At 53.1% G+C, this 23133-nt stretch overlaps 4 protein-coding genes across 4 annotated transcripts in view; 2 read left to right on the forward strand and 2 right to left on the reverse strand.

Annotated features, from left to right (window-relative positions):
• EMH_0053240 (glyoxalase, putative) overlaps nucleotides 1-1860 on the reverse strand; it is a gene marked incomplete at both ends in the record, with an annotated part of 4031 nt that extends 2171 nt beyond the window's left edge. The window contains 3 exon segments of the mRNA XM_013500517.1: nucleotides 152-291; nucleotides 669-1235; nucleotides 1797-1860. Of these exon segments, the coding sequence (XP_013355971.1) occupies nucleotides 152-291; nucleotides 669-1235; nucleotides 1797-1860 (771 nt within the window).
• A 3857-nt stretch (nucleotides 1861-5717) lies between these two features.
• On the forward strand, nucleotides 5718-8709 carry EMH_0053350 (splicing factor 3A subunit 2, putative; the record flags this gene model as incomplete). Its single annotated transcript, XM_013500518.1, has 6 exons — nucleotides 5718-5789; nucleotides 6062-6155; nucleotides 6704-6852; nucleotides 7095-7249; nucleotides 7964-8055; nucleotides 8600-8709. The coding sequence occupies 6 exons, from the start codon at nucleotides 5718-5720 to the stop codon at nucleotides 8707-8709; spliced, it is 672 nt and encodes a 223-aa protein (XP_013355972.1).
• Nucleotides 8710-10188: 1479 nt separating this feature from the next.
• On the reverse strand, nucleotides 10189-12988 carry EMH_0053460 (uncharacterized protein; the record flags this gene model as incomplete). The annotated part of the gene is made up of 2 exons (XM_013500519.1): nucleotides 10189-12099; nucleotides 12218-12988. 2 exons carry the CDS (start codon nucleotides 12986-12988, stop codon nucleotides 10189-10191), a joined length of 2682 nt encoding a protein of 893 aa, XP_013355973.1.
• Nucleotides 12989-13744: 756 nt separating this feature from the next.
• On the forward strand, nucleotides 13745-22185 carry EMH_0053570 (GM26003, related; the record flags this gene model as incomplete). The annotated part of the gene is given in 16 exon segments (XM_013500520.1): nucleotides 13745-14137; nucleotides 14707-14802; nucleotides 15207-15284; nucleotides 15526-15780; nucleotides 16356-16408; nucleotides 16523-16593; nucleotides 16875-17110; nucleotides 17754-18464; nucleotides 18813-19181; nucleotides 19601-19692; nucleotides 20055-20135; nucleotides 20637-20779; nucleotides 21390-21492; nucleotides 21689-21810; nucleotides 22058-22153; nucleotides 22157-22185. Coding segments are annotated over 16 exon segments (2928 nt in total).
• Between the last annotated feature and the right edge of the window lie 948 nt (nucleotides 22186-23133).

Below are 23133 nucleotides of genomic sequence, written 5' to 3' on the forward strand. Positions count from 1 at the left end.
TCACGCTCGGTTGCTCTATGCACGTCGCATTTCGCCATATTGCATAAAGGCATATTCTGCTGAACTACATGCACTCAACTACGCTACCACCTCCCACTAAACCGAATATGTTACCTTTGAAGTGGCACACGATAAGCAGAAATAGGCTCACACAAACGGTGAAGGAGAGATGACTGAAGGCGTCGGAGCCGCGGTGTTCATAGGCCTTACATTTGGCCCCCGCCTTCTGCACCGGCACGAACTCCAATACAAACTGACCCCCCACATGCCGCAACCAACTCTTGGGTTTTACTGCATACCAAACAAAACAAGTAGCTGGTTGAAATCAAAGCATGTGGCAGCATGTGGTAAACCATACAGGGGCATCCACCTCGCATCCGCAAAACCAAAAGGCCACAGTTACTGCATACACACCTACAGATACGTTTGTATGCTGATTCACGTTGCACCCACATATTCTTGTCTGCGTCGTGTAAGCATTGATGCAATATATATAAATGTGCGTCGGCAGGCGCGTCTATGCATGACTGGATACACAGATATCAGCACACACGAACATACACCCCCCACTTACATACCCATGGATACAGCCTATATATATATATATATATATATATATATATATATATATATATATATATATATATATATATATATTGTAAGCATACTGTTCGCTGATGCAGGATTAGCAGTGGCATCTGTGGCCTCCGCTACGGCGCCTTCGACTTCGGCAGGGGTGAAAAACTCGAAGGCCGCGAACCGGTTAGGGGAGGAGGGTACGGATGACGTCAGGCTATTATGGCGAGCTGAACTCTGGCTGCCAAAGCTGCTGCGTCTGCTGCTGGCTCCGCTACGGTTTAACGCTTCCTGCCCCAGCAGAGAGAGCTTCCCGCTGCTGTTTCCCCCTCCGTCCTCCCCCTCCGCGGTGGCCCCAAGATCTGTGCGGCTGCTTGAGCGGCTGCTGCGGCGGTGTTGTGACCGCAGAGAAAGCTGATGAAGTAGTTGGTGCAGATGCTGCCGCGGCGGAAGAGCAAGGCAGAACTCCAAACGCCCGCCGCCCCCCAGTCTCGATCCCCCTGTGGAACTCAGCAACAGCTCCTGCATCCCTAGCCGCTTTACGTAAAACTCATCGACCAGCTGCTGAGGGCTCTCGCAACGCATCCGGATGCCCCCTAGACGCAGCAACGAACTCTTAGTGCTCGTATGCACCTTCTCTAAAGAACCCAGAGAGACCGCTGAGGCAGAACCAACGAGAAAAACGTATCCCACAGCTTGTGCACAGAACAAGCGAATAAGGGTGCAAACCAATGGCCTTTAATGGCACAAAGGGCGCTCAACTATACAGGCGCACATGCAGATGCATACATGTGGGCACACCAACCACTCGCATATATGCATGTATATGCATGTACCCACCCACTCACCTAAAGCCACGGAAGCGCAGAGGAGCTTTGCGCTCCGCGGAAACGAAGTGGAAAACTTACAACAATAAGGAAAGGGAGGGGAAAGCAAGGTTATTACAAGCCACACCATGCACACAGACCCAAACCACAGCTTGTTAGCAATTTTTCTGTTCCTTAAACCCTACGGGTTCGTATGGCTCTGCTTGCTTTGCAGCAAAGAACATTCGAGGCCATGGGTGCTCTATTCGACTGGGACATCTAGCCCCATTCGCTACCGCAACTTTCTGCCCCAGTGTCACTACACCTATAATAAAACACCCTATAAAGAAGCAGAAATAACGAAGCTCAAGTGGAGATAGACAAAAACAAGCGACTACACGAGACACGGCTGACCTGCTCTGGGACTCGGCGAAGCGACCTCTCCCTCCGGAAGAATAATGGTGGGGAGTTTCTCCATTTTTGTTCCTCGCCGTTGCTTTATTACCGCCGTTCCTCTGTACACCAATGTCTCGCCTTATTTCCACCGTCCACTTCAGTTGTATCCAATTGTACTGATTCCGTTTCACTTGAATCCCTCTGGTTTACCCCTTTTAACCCTGCGTGCGCCTTTCCAGGACTTATCTGGCGATGTCGCAGGTGAAGAGATAAACGGAAAGGAATGACGCTCCGCGCTACCCCAAATTCGTGACAAGCCGTACACCCTCCGCACTATACCCTAGACCGTAACTCTAGAAATGCCTAAGCACACGCAGAAAAGTATTCACAGAAGAAATACGTCTGCGCTTCGCATCTAATAATGGACGGAAGAGACGATAAGCAAGGGAAATAAATGCACTGCAATACAGGGATACCCAGCGGCACCTGCGTAAAAACAAATCAGGCCACTAGCCTGCGCACCAAGAAGGTGCACGTGGAAGTTTGTCTGCTGCAGGAACCAAAGAAACAGAAGCGAGGACAACCAAAATATTCTACTAGAAGCAATGCAATTGAAAAATAATATGCGCGCAGGTGCTGTGCCAGGCCACGTTTTGCACAACGCCTGAAAGGGACCCTGGGTAGGTGTAAAGAGTACAGAAGCGCACAGAAGGGAACGGTGTCTTCGAAGAAGGCGTATGTCGAAGTTCAACATAAGATGTGCGCACTACAGGGCTGCCCTTCACTGGCACACACGCGCCAGCGACACGAACAGGAGGGAAAAGCGAACCTCCAGGGGAGCATGGAGATGCGGTCTACTCCGTGTAAGCTAGCAAGTCAAAGGCGAGCCCTACGAAAAATGCGGAGGTGGAGATGGAAGCAAAGATGCCCCAAGATGAATCGAGAGGGGTTGTCACAACATGAAACTTTCCCCGCGGGTCCGTGTATCGCTTTCAGTGGTTAACCTCAGTCTTCTTATTATTAATCATAAGAAAAGCCACTGAGAAGAGGAAGGTGGAGCTGTCGAGGACGAAAAGGGAGTAAAAGATTGCTGCTGACCGGTCAGCGAGGCATAAATCCCGCGCAACACAACACGACGCATGTATAGCCCCTAACTGTTCCACTATCGTGAATGTTGCCGCTAATTACGACAAATATACATTGTCTTCTTCACTAATGTAGATATTGTTACTCTAATACAGAACCCAAAACAATGCACATGCTGCTTGCTACGCCGGTGTCGGTGAGCGGCCAACGGCCACGGCTGCTGGTGTGCCGCTCGTGTTGTTCAGTGCTGCAATAGTTAACACCTAAGCAAGGAATGAAAAACAAACATAGGAATGATAATACAGCTCTTCCAGAAACTCAGATGTCAAACAGGCGCCGAAGAGCTCACTGCAACGGCAGGCGGATCTGCACATGCGACTTCAACCCCCAACGGTCGTCTTCTGGGGTCCTGTCGGCAGCTTCAGCCAGGACAACTGCCATATCGCAGTCTCTATTCGATATTTCGTTGTATGTTCAAATAACATGTTTTGCAAGCGAGAAGGTGTGCAGAGGAAACAACTGCTGTGCACGCCATCCGCATTCACACTGCGTTGCATTATTACATTTCAGTGTCATCGCTGCTGTCACAGGCGGCTGTAGCTTTAAAGAGAGGTTGTGTCTATTAGTTTGACATACTGGAAGGGCCATATACAAAAAACAATGAAATGAACGTGCAATAGGTTAAGAGTTCGGGAGATAGTGCAGTGCAACCTCATGATGCCCCTACGTGGCCCAGTTGCGGAATGTTACGAGGGTCCTCAACATTAGCTGCGGTCCGTCGTAGGCCGCCGCAGTATCAAAATACTGAAAATAAGTGCTCCCAAAGACCAGCTTAAACCCAGTCTCCAGAAGTCTTCGGCAAAGCGCCACATTGGCCTGGAGCTGGTGCGGCGAGGAGGTGGCCTGATGGCCACCTCCTCGCCGCACNGGCAAAGCGCCACATTGGCCTGGAGCTGGTGCGGCGAGGAGGTGGCCTGATGGCCACCTCCTCGCCGCACCAGCTCTGACGTCAGTCGCAGCACACCTTGCTGCAGCTCCTGCTGCCAGCCATACCCCGAGACAAGAAAGCCGAAGAGCATCTACTGCATTCTACAACGCTGTAGAGAATGGTTAATCATTTGATTGCCCCTCAGTAGCCACCCTGCACACAAACTCTCTCCCCCAAGCAGCACGTGCCATCGTATACCTGTCGTCAAACAAGCTTTTCGTGGGGAAACTGGGGGAAAAGAGGGTACGAGAGGATTCAACGCAACTAACAAAGAACAAGGAAAGCAAAATAGCTGGGTAAGCAGGGTACCCAGGCTCCAGGCTCTGGAGCCGCTGGCCGCAGGATGCCTGCTAACTGGAGAGGATGCCAGATGATTCTTGCAAACTCTCTAGTATTTTGACTTGGTTGCAGCTCGCAACTGTCCACCGATAAGACTGACGAATCTCGTTTTAAACCCTCAGTAATGCCAAAACACAGTTTTCGATGCATATACCAACAGCGCGAACAAATGCAACACATTTAGTTGCCTTCCAGTAGCCAGAGGCCCCATAAGCATGCGCATGCAACCTGCTAACACAGAATACGACGCCGTGCAGCAATCCAACTTTTAGCGCAAAGGAAAGCCCACAATCAGACGTCCCTGACATCCTTAGTGAAGCACACAATAAAGCTAGCCAGTTGGTAGGCACCTGTCTGGCTTCTATCCACCTCTGAGAGACCTTCACCCACGGACGTCTGCGCAGTAGTACCGCCACCAGAGGTCAGAAGCTCGTGGATTTTGTTACAACCACGACTTGGATTTACTGTCGGTTCTACCCCCGGTCATACTTATTTCGTATACTAATTCACATTCCTGAAGGCCTGGCTGTACAATACCCACCCTGCCTGTAATTGACAGGATAACGCTTGTTCTCTGGAATTTATCTCGGACAGAGGCGACATGCAATATAGTTGATGGCTTGAAGCAAGTGTTTCCCCAAAGCAGCTGACCCCCTTCCCCTTTCTTCAGGCCTCCTGGACGTTGAACTCAGGGCCTGGGTGTTGCGGGCAGGAAGGCAGCATGAAGTCGGGTTGCAGCGAACCTCGCTGCGGCTGGTAATACGAGCCAGCCCCACGCGTGCACACAAGGAAGCTTCGAGGAGGCCTCCTTTGCTGCATGCTTTGCCCCTGAATGCATTCGTAGAACGTTTGCAACCGTTACACGCAACCTACCAAAGCCTACTGAAGGCTCCCGTGCTAACTCATGCTACAGACAGCGTAGTCCGGCGCTGCTTCGTAGCGCTCGCCCCTAAGAAGTGCACACTCCACAACTATCTATACACTGAACTCAAGAGATCACTCTCTGAATTGACCTAAATAATCTAAATATATGCCTCAAACATACTTTCCCGCGTTCCCGATGTCAAATGAGAGAAGAAAAGGAACTGTTATTTTCCATGTCCATGAGGGTCATGGCCTCGGGGCCCCGGCAGTCCCGAACCGCGAACGGCTGTGGGCTCTCGTCACTCGTTGTCTACAAGTATAGCTCAAATGTCCTTTGTTAAATACAAAAATTGCATTGTATCGTATTTGTCGCCGGATTGTCCGTTAGAGGCTCAGTGGAGATCCCATTCTAGTGGCCGTGCGCCACGCTGCTCTTCCTCGCATCAGCGGAAGCCAAGGCACAGCTGCATGCAAACACTGAGCTAGTGGCTGTCGCAAGCACCGGACCAGGATTTTATTTATATTGTTCTAATTTGTTTTGTTTTGCTGGAGTTCGTTTATATAGCTTGCCGCCCTCCTCCCTCTCGGAGGACAACACCGGGGGCCCCGGCCGCACGGCAGCAGCGGCAGCAGTACATAACTGATCCTAACTTGCAGCGAAAATGTCGGTTTATATGGACTACCAGAACAGAGTCGGGCATAAGCTCGGCTCTGGTGCCCCCGCCACCTGGCAGGTCAGCCCAGCTCGAGTGCAGCGTGGAGGGCGGAGGCGAAACCCCAGCAGGCACACGCAGTGGCCCACTCATGACAGGCCAACAGCAGCACAACCAGCAACGGAACATGCTGCAGGAACAGCAATTGTTGCGGCAGCTGCAGAAATGGCCCCTTCCCGGTAGTTTGGTGTCTTGCTGCTCGCTCTCCATTCGAGTTGTTGAATGCTCAGTTAACAAATGGGACGACTTGGGTTTACACGCAAATGAGTTGTCTCCGTTATTGTGCTTTACAGGAGGTAAATCTCGAACGGAAGGAAAGGCTGCGTCGGCTGGCCTTGGAGACAATAGACCTCAACAAAGACCCGTACTTCATGCGCAACCACTTGGGTAGGCAGTAACAGAGACAAGAGCGGCTGCCGCTGTTGCTCCTGCGGGGTGGGGAGTGTCTACTACACAAACAAAAATGCTAGTGGAAATGGCTTCCACTCAATAGCGGCAACAGTAGCAGCAGCAGCAGCAGAAGTATGGCAGCAGTAGCAACAGCAGCGCTTCTTAAGGCGTGATTCGTCCCATGCGGCACCTCTCCACCACGCACGCTCATCCTTCCCTGGATCCCCACTGCATACACATATGCACACATGTTGTACACATGGATTTGTAGTCTTGCATTGGATGCTATCTCTGTGGCGGCTGTAGTTTTCGCTGATAATCTGGCTGTTGATGTTGCTGGTTGTTAACGGCGTTCTCGTTATTGCCACTGCAGGCTTTCTTGCTCTCTTGCTCATTGCTGTTGCCGATGTTGTGCTTGCAGCGTTCCTTCTGCCTTTTGCGTGGTTCTTGCTCTTGTTTTATTCGATCTCCGCTGTGTGTTGTCGCTGTTGGGGCTGCTGCTATCGTTGTCCGTGTTGCTGTTGCTGCGGGGTACTACTGCTCAGGCCAGTTCGAGTGCCGTTTGTGCTTGACTCTGCACACAAATGAAGGCTCTTATCTGTCGCATACACAGGGCAAAAAACACCAAACAAACCTCTCGAGGAGACTTGCAAAAGAAAAAGCAGATGCTGTTGTCGCCCCCATGCCGCTCAAGGTAATTTGCTGTGGCTGAGCTGTAGTGCGGCTCTGGCCGTGGCATCTAGGCCGCCTACTTCTGCCAGTCCTACTGGATTCTCTGTCGCCGCTGCTGCTGTGCCGGCCTCTGAACTTTTGCAGTTGCGGTCGCTGCAGGTGCAATGACTGCTGCTGTTCTTGCTGCTGCTGCCGCTGGTTGCGCTGCTGGTTTTTATATTGCTGCTCTTCCCACTGGTGCCACTGCTTCTGTTGGTGGTGCAGACATCCAGCGGCCCTGGGCGCACATCCGACAGAGTCCGCATTGGGCGTCCGGGTTACCGCGTGACGAAGCTGCGCGACGAGCGAACACGTCAGTTTGCGCTGTTGTGTGAAGTGGAGTATCCGGAGATCGTGAGAGGCACCAAACCCTACCACAGGTAATGCCCAGCCCAGCAGCAAGCGACAGCTGCTTGGTCACTTTCTGAAACAGAAGCAACAGCAGAAGCAGCAGCAGCTTCCGTAGCAACACAGGTGTGCAGGCACGGACACATATTCAGATATACGTGCAGTAGTCTCTGGACAAATGTCTGCACAGCTTACAGGTGAATGCACAACTGTGTGGATAGGCGTTTGTACGGGAGCATACACAGGCTTGTGAACTGGTATATGCACCGGTATGCGTACTGTTGCATGCACGAGGGCTGAGTGTATGTAAAAGCGCATGGGTTTGTGCGTCTGCGTCGATAAAGGGAACTGCAACAGCAACTCCTGGGCGGCGCGGTCGGTGTAAACGAAAACTCTGTTGAGGCTCCGTGATAGTTCTGCTTGCTAGGGTATATGTATATTCATTTTCATTTGTATCTGCAAACGTATGCACGTATATTTGCTCACTTGCTAGGCTTTATACAGTGGAGTGTACGTACGTTACACCCACATGGTGGGAGGAGGCTCCTTCGCGGGTGCAGTGTCGGGGCTGTGCAACATGTGCTTCTTTCCTGGAGGTGTTTATTTTTTGAGCTCGTTTTGCTACACGTGAGCAGCTCTAGCGGTTGCTCATGGGGCCCTGTCTATGTTGTGTATGTACACCTGAACTTTACTGTGTTACACCTGTCTAGTGCGCGCGTCATTTGTCTTCGCTTTACTTCGCACAGGTTTATGTCGGCCTTTGAACAGCGCGTTGAAACCCCGCCAGATGGAAACTATCAATTCCTGCTCTTCGCTGCGGAGCCCTACGAGACTATTGGTTCGTCGCCTCGGTGGTGCTAGTTTGCAGCAGTAGCAGCAGTAGCAGCAGCAGCAGCAGCAGTAGCAGCAACAGCAGTGGCCTTGTTTATATTTTTGAGCACAAGGCTAAGCTCTGGTTTAGGGTGTAGAGTCTCGACGGGTTCTGTTCGGTATCTTAATATGGTAGTTAGGTCTTTTTGTGGAGCGCAGCTGTATACATGGAGTGTTCTGTCATGCAGCTGTTTAGGGGAGAGGGTATTCACTAGCATGCGGCTGTAGAAAGTTCAGGGTTAGCACTATACTTTGCGACTGGTCAGAGGACGTTTCTATTCACATATATACAATGTATATACTATACAATGCCTTATGAGCGCTGCGTTCTGCGTGCGGATATTGGTCTGCACACAGTGGTTTTCACGTATTTGTGTACACCGCATAGGGAGCTGCACGGTGTGCTTCGTGTGTCCGCTTTACGGACAGACGGAGCACACCATGCAGCTTAAAGATGCGGTGTGCGTAGACCGCATCTTCAAGCTTCCTTGCTGCTCCGTTTGTTTGTTCAGCCTTTAAAATTCCTAACATGGAAATTGACAGAGACGATCCCCGACACCACGCGGCATGGGACGCGGAGAAGAAGGTGTACACGATGCAGATATTCTTCTCGGTAATATAACACTAAACCGTAGACGTCGAGCTCTAAGCCCTAAACATTAAATTCTAAACTCAAAGCCATAGAACGTAGAAACGCCAAGGTTAACCGTGTTCAGTGTATCAAAAAGGGCAGCTTAACGCGTTCCGGCACACCGCAGTGGAAAGCTTTTATCTGTACAGTTCAGATGCGTCGGTGTTTCGTCTTTCTGCACGTACACATAATAGATTCAGTTCCTCATGGCTGTTCCATAATGTTTGCAATTATTAACCCCCGTGGAACACAATTTGCAGTCCTTGACTTGTGCTGTCCTCCACTGTGCAGAAACGACAGCCGAGGCCCCTGCCTGCACTGCCCCAGAGGCCCACGACGTTCTTGCCAGTTGGGGCTCGTTGGTAAAGTATAAGGGAAACAGAGGGAACAGGAACAAGAAACGAAGCGGAGGAAGTGGCGATTAAGATTCAAGTGCATTGAAAGAGTTCATACAGTGCACATCTACAGTGCATGCACGTTGCAATTCGCTGGTGGGGGGGGAGGAGGAACGAAGCAGAGTCGTGCTCTGTACAAACACGGGCACATGTCCTCATGTGCGTCTCCATCCCGCTTTGTCTGCGGCTGCCGCTGTCTTGAAGGTAAATATGTTTGCAACTGTCATTAATTGACGGTTGCGGAGGACTTTCGCGTTCAACGATGCTAACGAAGTGCACGCACACCGGAGCGCCGGCGGCAGGCGGTGCGATGAGGGTGTATGTGCACTTTGTGGTGAACTGCAAACGAAAGCATTGAGTTAGTTAATGTGGAAATGTATAGAGAAAGGAACAGTCCTGTACGTACACCCGAAGGACGTAGCGTGTAGTGCGACGGCTTTCGTTCCTTTAGTTGGACGAAATGAATATCCGTCATTTAGTCATTTGTCTGCCCTTGCGGAGAGGAGAAATTAACGGATACAGAAGCACAGACGTTGGCACTGCACTTCATTCGCTGCTTCCAACTAGAAGTTGTCACAGACACACAAAACAGGAGATATTCACAAACAGTTTGGGGGCAGAACAGAGCAGTGGAAAGGGGCAGAGGGGAGGGCGGGGACGGGGGGAAGACAGTCGGGAAGGACACGCTACGGGATGAGACAGAACGTCGCCTGCAGAGACGAGGGACATACAAAACGCAAATACAACGACCTAGAGAAAGAAAAGTGCCTACGAAGCCGTAGAGCAACGAAGTCAAACCGGCTGCGACAATGTGGCGCATACACTGCACACGTCTGGTGCTGCCCCGGGCTATCTCGTTGGTGCACTGAAACAACACCGTAGCCGTCACTTGCTTTAATCTTCAGCAGTAGCAGCAGCAGCAGGGGCCACTGCTGCTGCCGCTGCGTATGCCATTACACCCCACGCTACTTGCGGGTCCCCCTCCCTGCGTTTTGGCCTAGATCTCGGGGTTTACACTGCGACTGCGGTCTGCTACAGAGCTTCAGAGTTGCTGCTGATGCAATTCCTACAGCTCCTATGGCTGCTGCTGCTGCTGCTGCTGCTCGTGTTGCCGGATTTGACGCAGGATCATTTCTTGGTGCTGCTGCCGCTGCAACTCTTGGCGAGCCTGGCGTTCGTGTAGCGCCAAGTGAGGTCCTGAGGGCTGCTGCTGTTGTTTTAGCTGTTGGGGCGGACCGAGGAGCTTCTCCGCGAGTTCCAAGGCCTCATTAGCAAGGGGATCATCATGGGGTTCTTGCTGCTGCTGTTGGTGCCCTGCCAGCATATCAGCCGGGCCCCCCTGAGGCAATGCGGTGTTGCTGCTGCCGCTGCTGTCCTCAAGTAGCAACAGCAACTTCTGCCTTTCGTTTTCTGCTGCAGTGTGGTTGCCAATTTGCAGCAGCGCCTTAAGCTTTAGGGCTGCAACACGCACCCTGTGCTCGAGGGGTATGTGCTGCTGCGATAGCGCTGCAGTAGCTCTTGCAGCAGCTGCTGCTGCCCCGCCACGTGCAGCAGCAGCATCAGCAGCCCGCGGGTCGGGGTCTTCCGTTCTTCTGGTTGCAGTAGCCGCAGCAGCAGCAACCGTTGCTGCTGCAACCGCTGCGCTTTGCTGCTGGACTTTGGGAGACTCAAACTCCGCAGCAACCGAGAGCAGCAGTTGCCAATCTGCTGCTGCTGCTGCTGCTGCCATTACCTCAGCATATGCACTTAAAGGGAACTCCGGGGGAACGGCCGCTACAGCTGCTGCTAGAGAGTCTTGCTGCTGCTGTTGGTGCAATTCCTGTTGTAGCACAAACAACTGCTGCTGCTGCTGATGCCGCTGCTGTAGCAGGCGCAGCAGACCAAGCGCTTCTCTTGGCGCTGCTGCTGCAGTACAGCAGCGCAGAAGGGCGAGATATGGTGTGACACTGCCAGAGGGTGGGAAGGCCAGCAGCAGCGGCTTATGCTGCTGGCGCTGCTGCCGGAGCAGCTGCAGCGTGCTGATCAGGTGTTGCAGTTGTTGGACTGCCTGCTTTTGCTGCTGCTGCCTGTCGGCATGGGAATGCAAAAGGAGTTGCAGCGCATCTCTCCACCTGCCCCCTGCAGCAAGCGCTTCTGCTGCTGCTGCATACACCGCAGCAGCATCGAGTGGAAGCAGCTGCTGCTGCTGTCGCTTCTGTTGTTGTTCCTCAAAGTCGCGCAACAGAACGTCTACGGTGTTACTGCTTTGCTGCGCTGCAGCACCAGAAAGCAGCAGCAAGAAGGTCTGCGTGCTGGGGGCATGGGCTTCTGCTGCACTGCAGGTCCCAAATATCTCTTGTGAGAGCTGGTCCTGCCCGTGCTGCTGCTGCTGCTGCTGCAGCTCAAGCAAATCACGCCGATAGATAGACATGGCCAGTTGCAGCCTCCCTGTTGCTGCTGCTGCTGCAATAGCTGCGTTTGCGACTGCTGCTGTTGGCAGGTAAGAATCCCGCTGCAGCAGCTGCTGCAAGTGCTGCAGCACTTCTGGCTCTAGTTCCTTCGAATCTTGGCTCGTCTGTTGGCGCTGTTTTTGCTGCTGCTGTTGTCGGTGCTGCTGCTTCTGCCGGGCCAGACGCTGTTGCAGCACCTCCTGCTGCTGCCTGAGGGAAGCAAACTCCGAGTACAGTTCAACAGCTTTGTCGTATCTGCCGGTTGCAGCGCAGCAGCAAACAAGGGCTGCGTAGACGCTCGAAGGCAGGGCCTGTTGCAGAGCCTCTGCTGCTGCTGCCACTGTCTCAGCTTCTTGCTGCAGCCCTGCGGTAGCAGCAGCCACAGCCGCTGCTGCTGCCGGGGCAGCCGCAGCTGCAGCAGCGCGGATTCGACGCTGCAGCTGTTGCGCTTGCTGCAGAGCAGCATCAGCAGCTCCAGCTTTGCTGCAGCAGCTGATAGCGAGACCCAGAACCGCCAAGGAGGGCTCGTGACCTTCTGCCTCGATGTGCTCCAAAAGCTGCGCAGACACCCGAAGCCCTAAACCCTAAACCCTAAACCCTAAACCGACGGCTCGAGCGAGGGCTGAAGACCCGCTACTGCCCGTAAAAGCCTAAACCCTAGTCCCTAAGCCCTACCTTAAGCATCCCGTTGTGCTCCCCTGCCCTTTCCATGAGAGCAGCAACGCTGTGGAAGGTCGCTTCGTCTGGTGGGGCCCCACATGCCTGCATCTGTCTGTACACCTCAAAGCCCCCAAGGGCATCTCCTTGGCGCTCGCATGCATGAAGCATGCAGTTGAAAATTACGGCTAGCCTCCTCTTCTCCCCCATTCCCCGTTGAGAAGGGTGGCTCGGCTGGGCTCCACTACCTGGAGGGCCGCACAGAGCTGCTTCCGCGCCAAGGGGGGGCCCTCCTGAGCTAGCAGCCTCAAGTAGTTGCAGCGCGCGAGCCAAGTCGATCTGAGGGGTCTCATCGTCGTGCTGCTTTCGCTGCTGCGGCTGCGTCTGTGAGAAAATGTCGTGCGAATTGTTGGCTTCCGTCGACAGCACTCGGATGGAATTCCAATTGCGTTTATAGGGCCTGTACAATCCAGAAGTGCCACTATTGTGGGCACAGTCTCCCTTACTGCCGCTGGTGCTCCTCTTGCTGATGCTGCTTCTGCTGCATACAGGAGTGGCCCACCGCGCAGCTGGATATAAAAACCCGGCGAGGCCTGGGGTTTTAAATGCGCCGCTGGGGAAGGTCCACTTTGGCGCTGCATCTGCTTGTGTCCATTGCTGTCTATGCAGAAGCAGCAGCAGCGACAGCAGAAGAAGAAATGTCACACGCAAAACAGACGGGGCTACCGCTGCTGTGCTCTTCAGTACGCGGGCGCAGGGCCGGCAAGTGACAGCCTTTCTGCAGGCCATCGATTGGGTGGTTATGGCCTAGGGTATAGGGTATGCGGGTGAATTGTAAGTCCACTTATATCCTTCTGGGACCATTATGGCGGTTTTCAGCGCCACCAAGGCCCTTCTGCGCGGAAAAAGAAAGTGTCTTGTTTTCCCCCCTCTCGGCCGCCGTGGCCCCCATAGCCCTTCGAGTGTAAGCTCACCTCACACGAGTCGTGGCGGGATAGTGCTTTAGAATGTATAGTTAAGGCTTCACACTGTTGTTGTTTCTTAAAACGCGATATGGGGGCCCCATACTTTCTACCTCAGCTCAAGGGGCCCCAGTCCCTTCAGGACTCAGGGCCCCACGAAGGGGGCCCCAAGGAATAGAGGCAAGAAATACTTCAGTATAACTGAAGTAACTCATATAAAGTGTTTAATGTTGACATTCTATGCCAGAGGGGTCACCAATACTTCTCTGCGGCCACTACGGTCCAGGGCTTAGGGGTCAGGATTTACAGTCTAGGGTGCTTGTCTGAAGTTGAGGGTTTCTAGCAGAGCAGACGGGCCCCAAGAACGGAAGATCGCGTCAGCGCAAAAGCGAACCCTTGATCTTCTTCAAGCCAAGCCCTGGTTTCAAACCCTAGACCCAAAATTTGCACGCTATACCCCAACCTGCGTCGAGGGGGACCTGCAGACGGGGAGGGAAGACTTAAACGTCCGTCCCTATGCCTTAGTGTTTAATGTTTACGGTTTTGGGTCTACTGGTTTAGCTCCTTCTGGGCGGAGCAAAGGATGTACGGCTCCTCCGCCGAGTTCCCCACCGCGGGGCCTCTCTTTGGGAAGGAAACTTGTCGAGGGTTGGCAGACAAGAGTTTCGAAAAACGCAAAACAGCAGCTCAAGCGCTACAGCAACTCATCAAACAGCAGGTCCAGGAGGCCGCCAGTGCTGCTGCAGCTGAAGTAGCAACGGATGCCACGACAGACACGCCGACTCAAAGGCAGCCGCAACCGCATCTGCATCAGCATCAGCAGCAGCAGCAGCAAGAACAGCAGCAGCAGCAGGCAACTCAGGCGACAGTGCAGAAGGCCATTTCGGCGCTTACTGCGGACTTTTTGTCGAGCCCCATCGCCAACATCCGCAAGGGGGGCCTCTTAGGAGTTGCGGCTGTGGGTTTGGCCTTCGAGGTGCGGAGCATTGACCTCTGAGTCTTATTGCTTATTAGAGGCCTTCTGGAACTCCCTAGCGCTGTTGGTGTATATAGGGCTTTTCTCGGGTGTCACTGCAGCATTTTCCCACAAAATACTCCCCCTCTGGGTAGTTGTAGCCGTACATGAGCGTCTGCTGTGTACGCACATCACCAGCAAGCCGTGCAGATGCCTGCAGATGTCTTTCTTTGTATCATTTCATTTATTTGCACCTGCGAGATTCCGTCCTTCCAGACATGTGGCGCTTGGCAATGGGCTGTACCTGAGCTGTATATTTATACGTGCGTCTGGTTGCCCCTCTACACTTGTCTCCCGCCGTTCTGGTTTAGACATAGAGTTTACTGCTGCCTTTGCCGTTCCTTAGTTTGCTTTCTCTACGTCTTGGTTCTGTCGTCGTTTAGGCTGCAGTGTTCAGGGGCTATGGCTTAGGGTTTGGGTCCAGCGTTTCAGGCTGCAGGCACCCTTCGCGGCGCTTGTCTTTGTTTATTGTAGATCCTTACTTCGGCCTGACGTGGCTATTGTTGCTTTCTGCTGGGGTGTGCGTACAGTCTGGTGGTCTGGAGAGTTGTCTGCAGCTGCTGCTCCGGCCTCTGCTGAAATCTTTCGGCGACCCTGACCCTCGCGTGCGCTACTACGCCTGCGAGGTGAGATGAGGCCCTCGTCTGTTTTTTGTCAGCGAGTTGAAGAGCGAGACGACAGACGCAGCAGCAACAACAGCAGAAGGAACGGCCGGAAGCAGCAGCAGCGGCATGTTTTGCTATGCCGCCGTGTCTTTTTGTCCCCTGTTTCCGTTTCTCCTCTTTGTTTCCCAGTTGTTTCATTTGGGTTGCAGAGTGTCGTTCATTTCGTCCCCTTCCCGTTTTTGTTTGCATATTTGCGTTTTTGCCTTTGTCTCCTTCGTTGCGTCTCTGCCCTTCTGCCCGTGCCTCTCTCTTGGTTGGCTCTCTGTGTCTTTGGGTAGGTGGGTATGGCTGTGGGTGTGGGTGTGGGTTTGGGTGTGTGGTATTGAGCTGCCTATACACAACTATACTTCTGATGTGGTTGACAGAGTCTTTTCAATGTACTGAAGGCCGCGAGAGGTCTCTGTCTGCAGTTTTTACCGGAACTGTTCGATGGACTGTGCAAGGTAAGGACGAACGCCTGTTGGTTTCGCCACTTCTTCGTATGTCTGCTGTTCTCTCTGTGCATCTGCATCTGCCTCGTTTTGTATTTCGTCCTGACAAGGCGCCTCTTTGTCTCCCTCTCCGTATGCTTTGCGTTCGGTGTGTTGCCCTGTCCCTCACTGCACTGCCTTTTGTTCCTGCTGGTTGCATGCTTGCATATCCAAAGGTCTGCGGTCTCTTTCTTGTCTTGGGGTGTACGCACAGCTCTGCGGCGACGTGGACCGGGAGGTGCGTCAGGGCGTGGGCTTTGTAGACAGCTTGTTGAAGGAAGAGACAGCAGCCGCAGCAGCAGCAGCGGCGGAGGCGACGGCTGCTGCAGCTGCTGCGGCAGCTGCTGCAGGGGTCCCAGTGGCAGCAGCAAAAGCAGCAGCAGCAGCCAAAGGGCCCATCACGCCAGCCTTCATACATTTGCTTGTCGAACGCCTCCTCGTCCGCAACCCTTATATCAAACTCCTGGCGGTAAGTTGGGCTTCAGGGTTTAGGATTTAGGCTATAGGCATGGGCTCGCAGTGTCTGGGATCAGGGGTGTGGGGTTTGCGGCTAGCGTCCTAAGGTGCCTCCGTACAGAAGAAGGACCCGGGTGGTAGTAATTTGACGTTTTCGGTTTCTGATCTAGGGCGTAGGGTTTTGAGTTTGACAACGGGGAGTTCAGACCCGTGTTTGTGCGGCGTGCAGCTTTCGTGGATTTCCCTGCTGGAATCCAATACAGGTGAACTCCTGCCGCTGATGTTACAGTAACTGTTGCTGGAAGCGCTGCAACGCTGTAGGCTGTGGCGTCAGTAACCAGCCAGAGTGTGTAGGGCCGTGTGCATCGCCACCCCTACACACTTTAACGGCAGCAGGAGCAGGAGCAGGAGGAGACACAGCAGCAGCAGCAGCAAGTTGTTCCTGCATTCATGGAAGTATTAAATACCATAACTTTTTCTGCAATGCCATAGTGCTCCCTGTTTTGCTGCCATGGCAGTTGTTAGCGCTGTTGTTGTTCCCGTTGCTGCTGCTGCTGCTGGTGCTCCTTAGGGGTTGACATGTTGCAGTATCTGCCACTGTTCTTGGGAGGACTGCTGCAGCTACTGGGCGACTCTCACAGGTAAGATCTATCACTTCCCTAACAACAGCAGCAATAGCGGCAGCGCAAGTAGTAACCGCAGCAACAGCAGCAGCTGCAGCAGCAATTCCTGGCTGTCGCACGCATTTGCTGCAGGGACATTCGCCAAGCTGCGGATTTGTGCGTCACCAATTTCTTGGAGGATCTACGGTCGGATCCAGTAGACAGTACGGGCTGCACGGTTTGTTGTTGCTGCTGCTGCTGCTGCTTCTGCTTTTGCTTTTACTGCTGCGGCGGCGGTGAACGTCTCCCACGCATTTTTCTCGTTGCGCGATCGTGTCTTTCATGCACGCATTGACCTCTTAGCTGCTCTGTCGATGCGACTGCTGGGTCGTCTAGCGGTGCCGCTGCTGTTGTTGGGTCTGCTGCTGCTGCAACTGCTGCTGCTGCTGGTTAGACCGGGCCGCGTTGATTTTTTTTGCTACATTCGCTGCTTTTTTTGCCGCAGCGGATCCTGCCGTAGTGACGCAGACTGCAGAGGTGGTGCTGCGGTGCAGCGATAGCAGCAACAGTTCCTTCACCCAGTTGACGGCTCTGGTGTGGCTGCACGAGCTGCTGCTGCTGCTGCTGCCAGACGAGGGACAACAGCAGCAGCAACAGCAACGGCAGCAGCAGCAGGACGAATTTTTTCTGCCTCAGACGCCAATCGTGCGCTGGCACTTGGAGGTTCAGAAACATCTCAAGGTACAGAGGAAGTCCCAAGTGTTGCCTAGTCCATACAAGCACACATCTGCCAACCCCTAGACTATCACCGGTTCAGCAGGGTTTAGGGTTTAGGGTTCAGCGTTTATATCAGGTGCTCGTTTTGTCCGTGATATGCGGTTGATGCTGCAGCCACTCGGATGCAGAATGCTCCAGAGCATATTGCGCTGCGCTGCGGAGGCTGAAGAAGGCAATCGAACCACCGCCACCCTCCCCTTTTAGCACAGCCCTAGCAGCAGCACTAGTAGCAACTGCGGCAGCCACAACAACTGCAACGGCAGCAGCAGGGAGAGCCTGCAGAAAGGGAAGTTTGTTGCCGTGCTTTGTGTGTTGGGTGCTCTTTATTATGCAGAAATCGCGCGAATGGGCGCAGAAGTGCATGCGCACGTCATCGCCAGGGTGGGGCCTTATCCAGTTCCCGAGTCGATCCTATTGCCGTCAACAGTTTGCTACAGCTACGCATGTTTCCGTCTTTCCATTGACCTCCTCCTGTCGCATGCAGCTGCTGTGGCTGCTGCTATTCGTACAGCTACTCTCACTGTTACTTCTGCTGCTGCTGCTGCTAGTTTCTGCGCAGGTGCATCTAGGTGGCTGGGTCTACTTGTGCTGCTGTGCGTCTGTTCAGGTGTTGGTCTCGACAGCTGCGCTGGACCTCTCCGAGTTCGTGAGCAGCGCCGCGGAATACTTGTGTACGTATAGCCCGCCAGGACCCACACCAACAGCAGCGGCGGCTGCAGAAAATGCAAGCTCTGCTGCACCTGCTGCTGCAGCTGGTGACGTGCGCTCACTGTGTCTCCAGTGGATGGAGTTGATGCTTGTAGAGAAGCCGCACCTGTTGCTTGTGGGGAGCGAAGAAGAGCAACAGAATCAGCAACAGCAGAGGCAGAAACAGAAGCAGAACGGCGTGAAGTTGAGTAAGCGTTTTCAGAAGATGCAGCAGCGCAGCAGAGATCAAAACGAAGACGACACCCAAAGTCTCTTACTGCAAAAGCAGCAACCCCTAGTAGCTGCAGTGCTGTACACGGCACTAACGGCGGAGGGGGCAGCTGCTGCTACTACTGCTGCACCAACGGCAGCAGCAGAAAGACCAGCAGCAGCTGCATCTACGCAGGAGGCAGCCAGCCGGCAGCCGTCAGCGGCGACGCCAACGGACGGGTCCGGGTCGAGCACAGCAGAAGCAGCGACAGCAGCAGCAACAGCAGCAACAGCACCATCCAACCACTTGTTGCGAATGTCACTCTCTGTCCTGAGTCGCTTTGTGCAGCGCAGCGACGCGAATCTCCGCGTGGTGGCGGAGGAGCTGCTGGTCCTCTTCCGCTCGAACCGCTGTCTCCTTGTCAGTATCCATCGCATGCCCTTGATCGCAAAAGCGTGCACTATTATTCCTTCATGCCTCAAGGTCTTCTGCGTTTTATTGCGCTTTTAGCTGCACTGTCGTAGCTTCTCTGAGTTCTTGTTCTGTAATGGAGTGGCAACTGTCACCAGCCGCGCCGCCTGAGTCTAGGTTTTAAAGTCTCGCTTCCGGGGTTAGAGCTGACAGTTGATGGTTTAGAGTGTAGATTTAAGGCATAAACATCAATGCTCAACTTTCTCGTTTAGGNGAGCTGACAGTTGATGGTTTAGAGTGTAGATTTAAGGCATAAACATCAATGCTCAACTTTCTCGTTTAGGGTTTGTGCTGTAGGATGGAAGGGGCCACTTTGTTCTGCGGCAGCTCTGCACCATGAGGAATCCTTGCGAGGTGTACACGCACATGGCAAAGCAGATTGAGCGTCACTGTGCAACAGCAGCAGCTGCCGCGCAAACTCCAGCAGCAGATAAGACCTCTACTGAAGTCTCAGAGGCGCAGCGGTCTCGGTCAGAAGCACCACCACCAGCAAAGCTCGCAGCCGCAACAGCCTCAACGGCAGTAGCAGGACAAAAGAGCCCAATATGTGGAAAAGATGTGCCACAAGATGGGCCGGCCGGATCTCCAGGCGATACCGCTGAACAGACGCTGCAGTTTCTGCATCAGATCGTTCAGGCCCTCAGTATCGATCTCTTGAGTGCCAAGGTAGGCCCCATTCCGCTCACGGCTCCACGGTGACCCTTCATATCCCTACACGTGTTTGGTCCCTGTCTATGAGCTACTGTCTCCTTCAACTGCCAGGAGAGCTGCCTGTCCTGGGAGTTTAGGGTTTAGGGTTTTTCAAGGTTTAATAACGGCCTTTGGATCTGCTTGTGACCCCACTCAGGAAATGGATGCCATTCGCCAGGAGATACGCAAGGGTAGGAGCAGCTGCCACAGGAGCTGCAGCAGTAGCAGTAGCCACTGCAGCAAGAATTACGACAGGAGCTCCAACAAAGGCGTGTAGCAGCAGCAGCGTAAACAAAGGGTTCTGATTTGTTGGATGGAGTGCTTCTTGTCTGAAGTAGCAGCCACTGATTGGCACATTAGATGGCAACCAGGAGAGTTTAGGGTTTACGGTTTAGGCTTTGCGGCTCAGTGCCGTAGCAGCGGTGCGTTTTGTCGTTGCCTGTCGCGCAGATGACAGCAAGATGTTTGAAACTTTACTGCCTACCTGGTAAGCCCTGTGAAAGCAGCAACAGCAGGACCAGCGGTAGNCAAGATGTTTGAAACTTTACTGCCTACCTGGTAAGCCCTGTGAAAGCAGCAACAGCAGGACCAGCGGTAGCAGCAGCAGTGGCTGCACCAGCATCAGCGGCAGGAACAGAAGGGACAGCAGCACCAGCATCAGCCTTCGCTTGCGCACCCGTTACTCTGTCTCCACGGAATTCTTTGTAGCCCTTATGCTGTCTGTGTGCGGGGCGGTGAATTTCTGAGCAATTCGACTGCGCTACCTCAAGATGCATAAAGACGCTAGTTTCAATTCTGAAGACATGGACTTTGCTGCTGCCGCTGCTGTGTGCGTGTGTGCTGCACTAGGGCGCACAACTCGGTGTGGCTGATAGCGCTCTCCGTTTATGGAGGCAAATACGAAGTTGCTGCGGGGCTAGTGAAAATGCTGTGAGGCACTGAGGGAGTTTGCGGGGTCATCCGCTGTGGCCATGATCGACTGTTCGGGGCGTATGGACAGGGGCATTATGCTGTGGTAGTGTTTGCGCGTGTGTTGGTGTTCACTAAATATATGCATACAAAGGGGCANAGGGGCATTATGCTGTGGTAGTGTTTGCGCGTGTGTTGGTGTTCACTAAATATATGCATACAAAGGGGCACCTGGCTGTTGCTGTCCATACGTAGTTGCGCACCCATTTTACGCTTGGCTGTCTCTGCGGAGGCAAATATGAGGTATAAACACTCACCTTGTGCGCGCTGTTAATTTGTTAAAGCATTCGGTACAACGCTTCTCATCATACGTCTGTCTCTGCAGCTCGTATAGTGCTGTGCTCATCGTGACCCTCATCTCGCCCCCAAGGAATTGTTTGTCAGGGGGGGGAAAGAAATTTATGCTGCTTGCTTCTGGTCAGTTGGTTCTTGCAATATTTCTGCTTCTGTCTCTGGCCGCAGAAGCAGCGAAGACTCCCTCTCTGACCTGGATATGCTGCAGCTGGAACAGCTGGTGCTGCTGCTGGAGAGCAAACCCTTTGCTTTGCTGCGCATGCAGCTGCTGCAACAGCCGGTTGACCCGCACCTTATTACTGCTATTCGAGGTCAGCGTTCCACGCTTCTGCTGCGACTGCTTTGTGTTTCTTCCACTGCTGACCCTGCTGCTACTTCTCCTGCTCCTGCTGCCGCGGCTGCTGCACCAGACGCGACTCGAAGACGAGAAGCATTTTCGTATACGAAGGGTTTACGATAGAGAAAGAAGCGATTGAGAAGCTATCTGCCCAGCACAGTGCATTCCTCCCGTGGCTCACGGCATCGGTTCTCCACCATGTACACGGATGTACAGATTGTGTGAATGTTTGTTGCACCTGCTCCTTCAAGTGTACTACCAACCACCACCTATGTGCACGCCGAAGTACAGGAAAACTTGACGCATCTACACACTGCACATGTGCACAACAGAGCGCTGCTTGTGCACTGTTTACGCTCTACAACCGGTGCTCTGCTTGGCATGCATACTTATTTATCGTTGTATTTAGATTATACTTGTACTGCACTTCAGTCTGCGTCCCTTTTCGTGGTTATGCGGCCAGCACTTTACCCAGCGAATGGTTCCTTGATGGTGCCCCAACAGGGTGAAGCGTTGTCAGGGAAGAAAAATATTCTTGTTGAGTTTCAGCTTCCCATCTTCGCAGGTTCCGCTTTTTCCCGCAGGTCTGGGCATGCTGCTACCGCAAGGCCCCGCATTCTCCCTGCTCTACCGGCGACTGCAGCTCGCCTCTCCTTCCGTTGGCTGTTGCTGCAGCTTGAAAACCAGGTGCATGTACACCCAAATCATTCTGTTCCTTTTAAAACAGTTGTATCAGCAGTGACTTCCGTTGCTGTCATTGCTCCTACTGTTCCCCGGCTCCGTTTCTTCCCCTTGAGTTTGCCCGTTTGAAATGTCCGGCTTCTTCATTGTTCGTTGTCGTTGCTGCTGCTGTGGTTGCTGCCGCTGCTGCTTTTGCATTCAGAGCGAGCAAGGAGGCCCCAGCTTCACAAACTGAGTCCCTCGTGTCGCGCGCTTTGTCTTTGGCCGGAGCTGCGCGGAAGCAGTTTCAGGGGGAGCTGTCTAGTGTGGAGCTGCCTAAGTCAGGTACATTTGCCGCTAAGGATGCTTATGGATATCAACGCACAAATAGGCAGATATGCATGCGCAGAACTGCAAAATTATGTGCTTATACGCGCACGCTATCTGCGTACGGAGCCCTGCTGTTGCAAGTATGGCATACAGATATAGCGGGGAGATGACGCACAGTTCGACAGGACGACAAACAGCAGGCACTGCGAGCAGTGTTTAGGGTTTAAGACATCGGTTTTAGGGTTTGCATTTCTCTCTGCAGCTTTTGCCGCTGCTCCAGTGGACTGCAGCAGGCGAAGCGTCGTCAAGCCTCCAGTAAATTCTCCCGTGGTGTCGCTTGCGTCTGCTGAGAAGCTGCAGNCAGGCGAAGCGTCGTCAAGCCTCCAGTAAATTCTCCCGTGGTGTCGCTTGCGTCTGCTGAGAAGCTGCAGAAGATAAGTTCCCTCGAGTCTCTCGAGGCGGCCTTGGACGAGGCCCTGACAGAGCATGGGAGCATTCTTAAAGCTTTCCCTTCAAGGGACAGCGACACATAAGACAGGTATGCTGCTGCAGTAGCAGCAGCTGCCGCTACAGTGCGTCAGCCGCCTCTGAAGTTGCCTCGAAGGCGAGAGGACAGAGGAATGATTGGGGTCGGCGCAGTGCGTGGGCCCCGGCTGCAGCACGTAGAGGAGCTACTGCTGGTCTTTTTGCTAATGCCGTTACAAAGGATGAGGCAGGTCCCTCTTTAAGCGGCCCCCACATCTATTATCGGGAGCCCTTGCCGGTCTGCTTCTGCGTTGCTCAACTGTATGCAAAGCGCGCAAGCGGACTGTCAGCACTTGTTTCGTTGCCACTAACCTGTGTACAGAAATCTGCATAATATATATATGATTCAAATCNCTGTCAGCACTTGTTTCGTTGCCACTAACCTGTGTACAGAAATCTGCATAATATATATATGATTCAAATCAATGAACTCTTACCGTAGTGAATAACAATACAGGATGGTAGTTACTTACAAGCTGATAATCGATTGCAGTGACCCGTAGCACCGAACGTGCAGTTGAGGTGATATGAGCTTATGTTTGATCGAATTGCATTATTTGCTATCAATTCTTTCGCTTTTTATGCTGTTTGTCATTCTTTTGCATCATTCTGATCTCCTAAACCCCCAACAGAAAAGTCGGTGCGCGTTGTTGCAACCGTACGCCTCCGGAATTCTTGCAAATAATTTGTTTTTTCGGGGCTTTAAGAGGAACTCAATGACGCGTCTCCGGTTTGTATAATCGGTGGAAATGTTTAACTGTATCCCCGCGGCGTTTTCACGTGCTAGTTAAACTTAGCTGTCGGCCGCAGCCG

Source organism: Eimeria mitis, genomic scaffold (genome assembly GCF_000499745.2).
Source record: "Eimeria mitis Houghton genomic scaffold, Emh_scaff55, whole genome shotgun sequence".
Lineage (NCBI taxonomy): Eukaryota > Apicomplexa > Conoidasida > Eucoccidiorida > Eimeriidae > Eimeria > Eimeria mitis.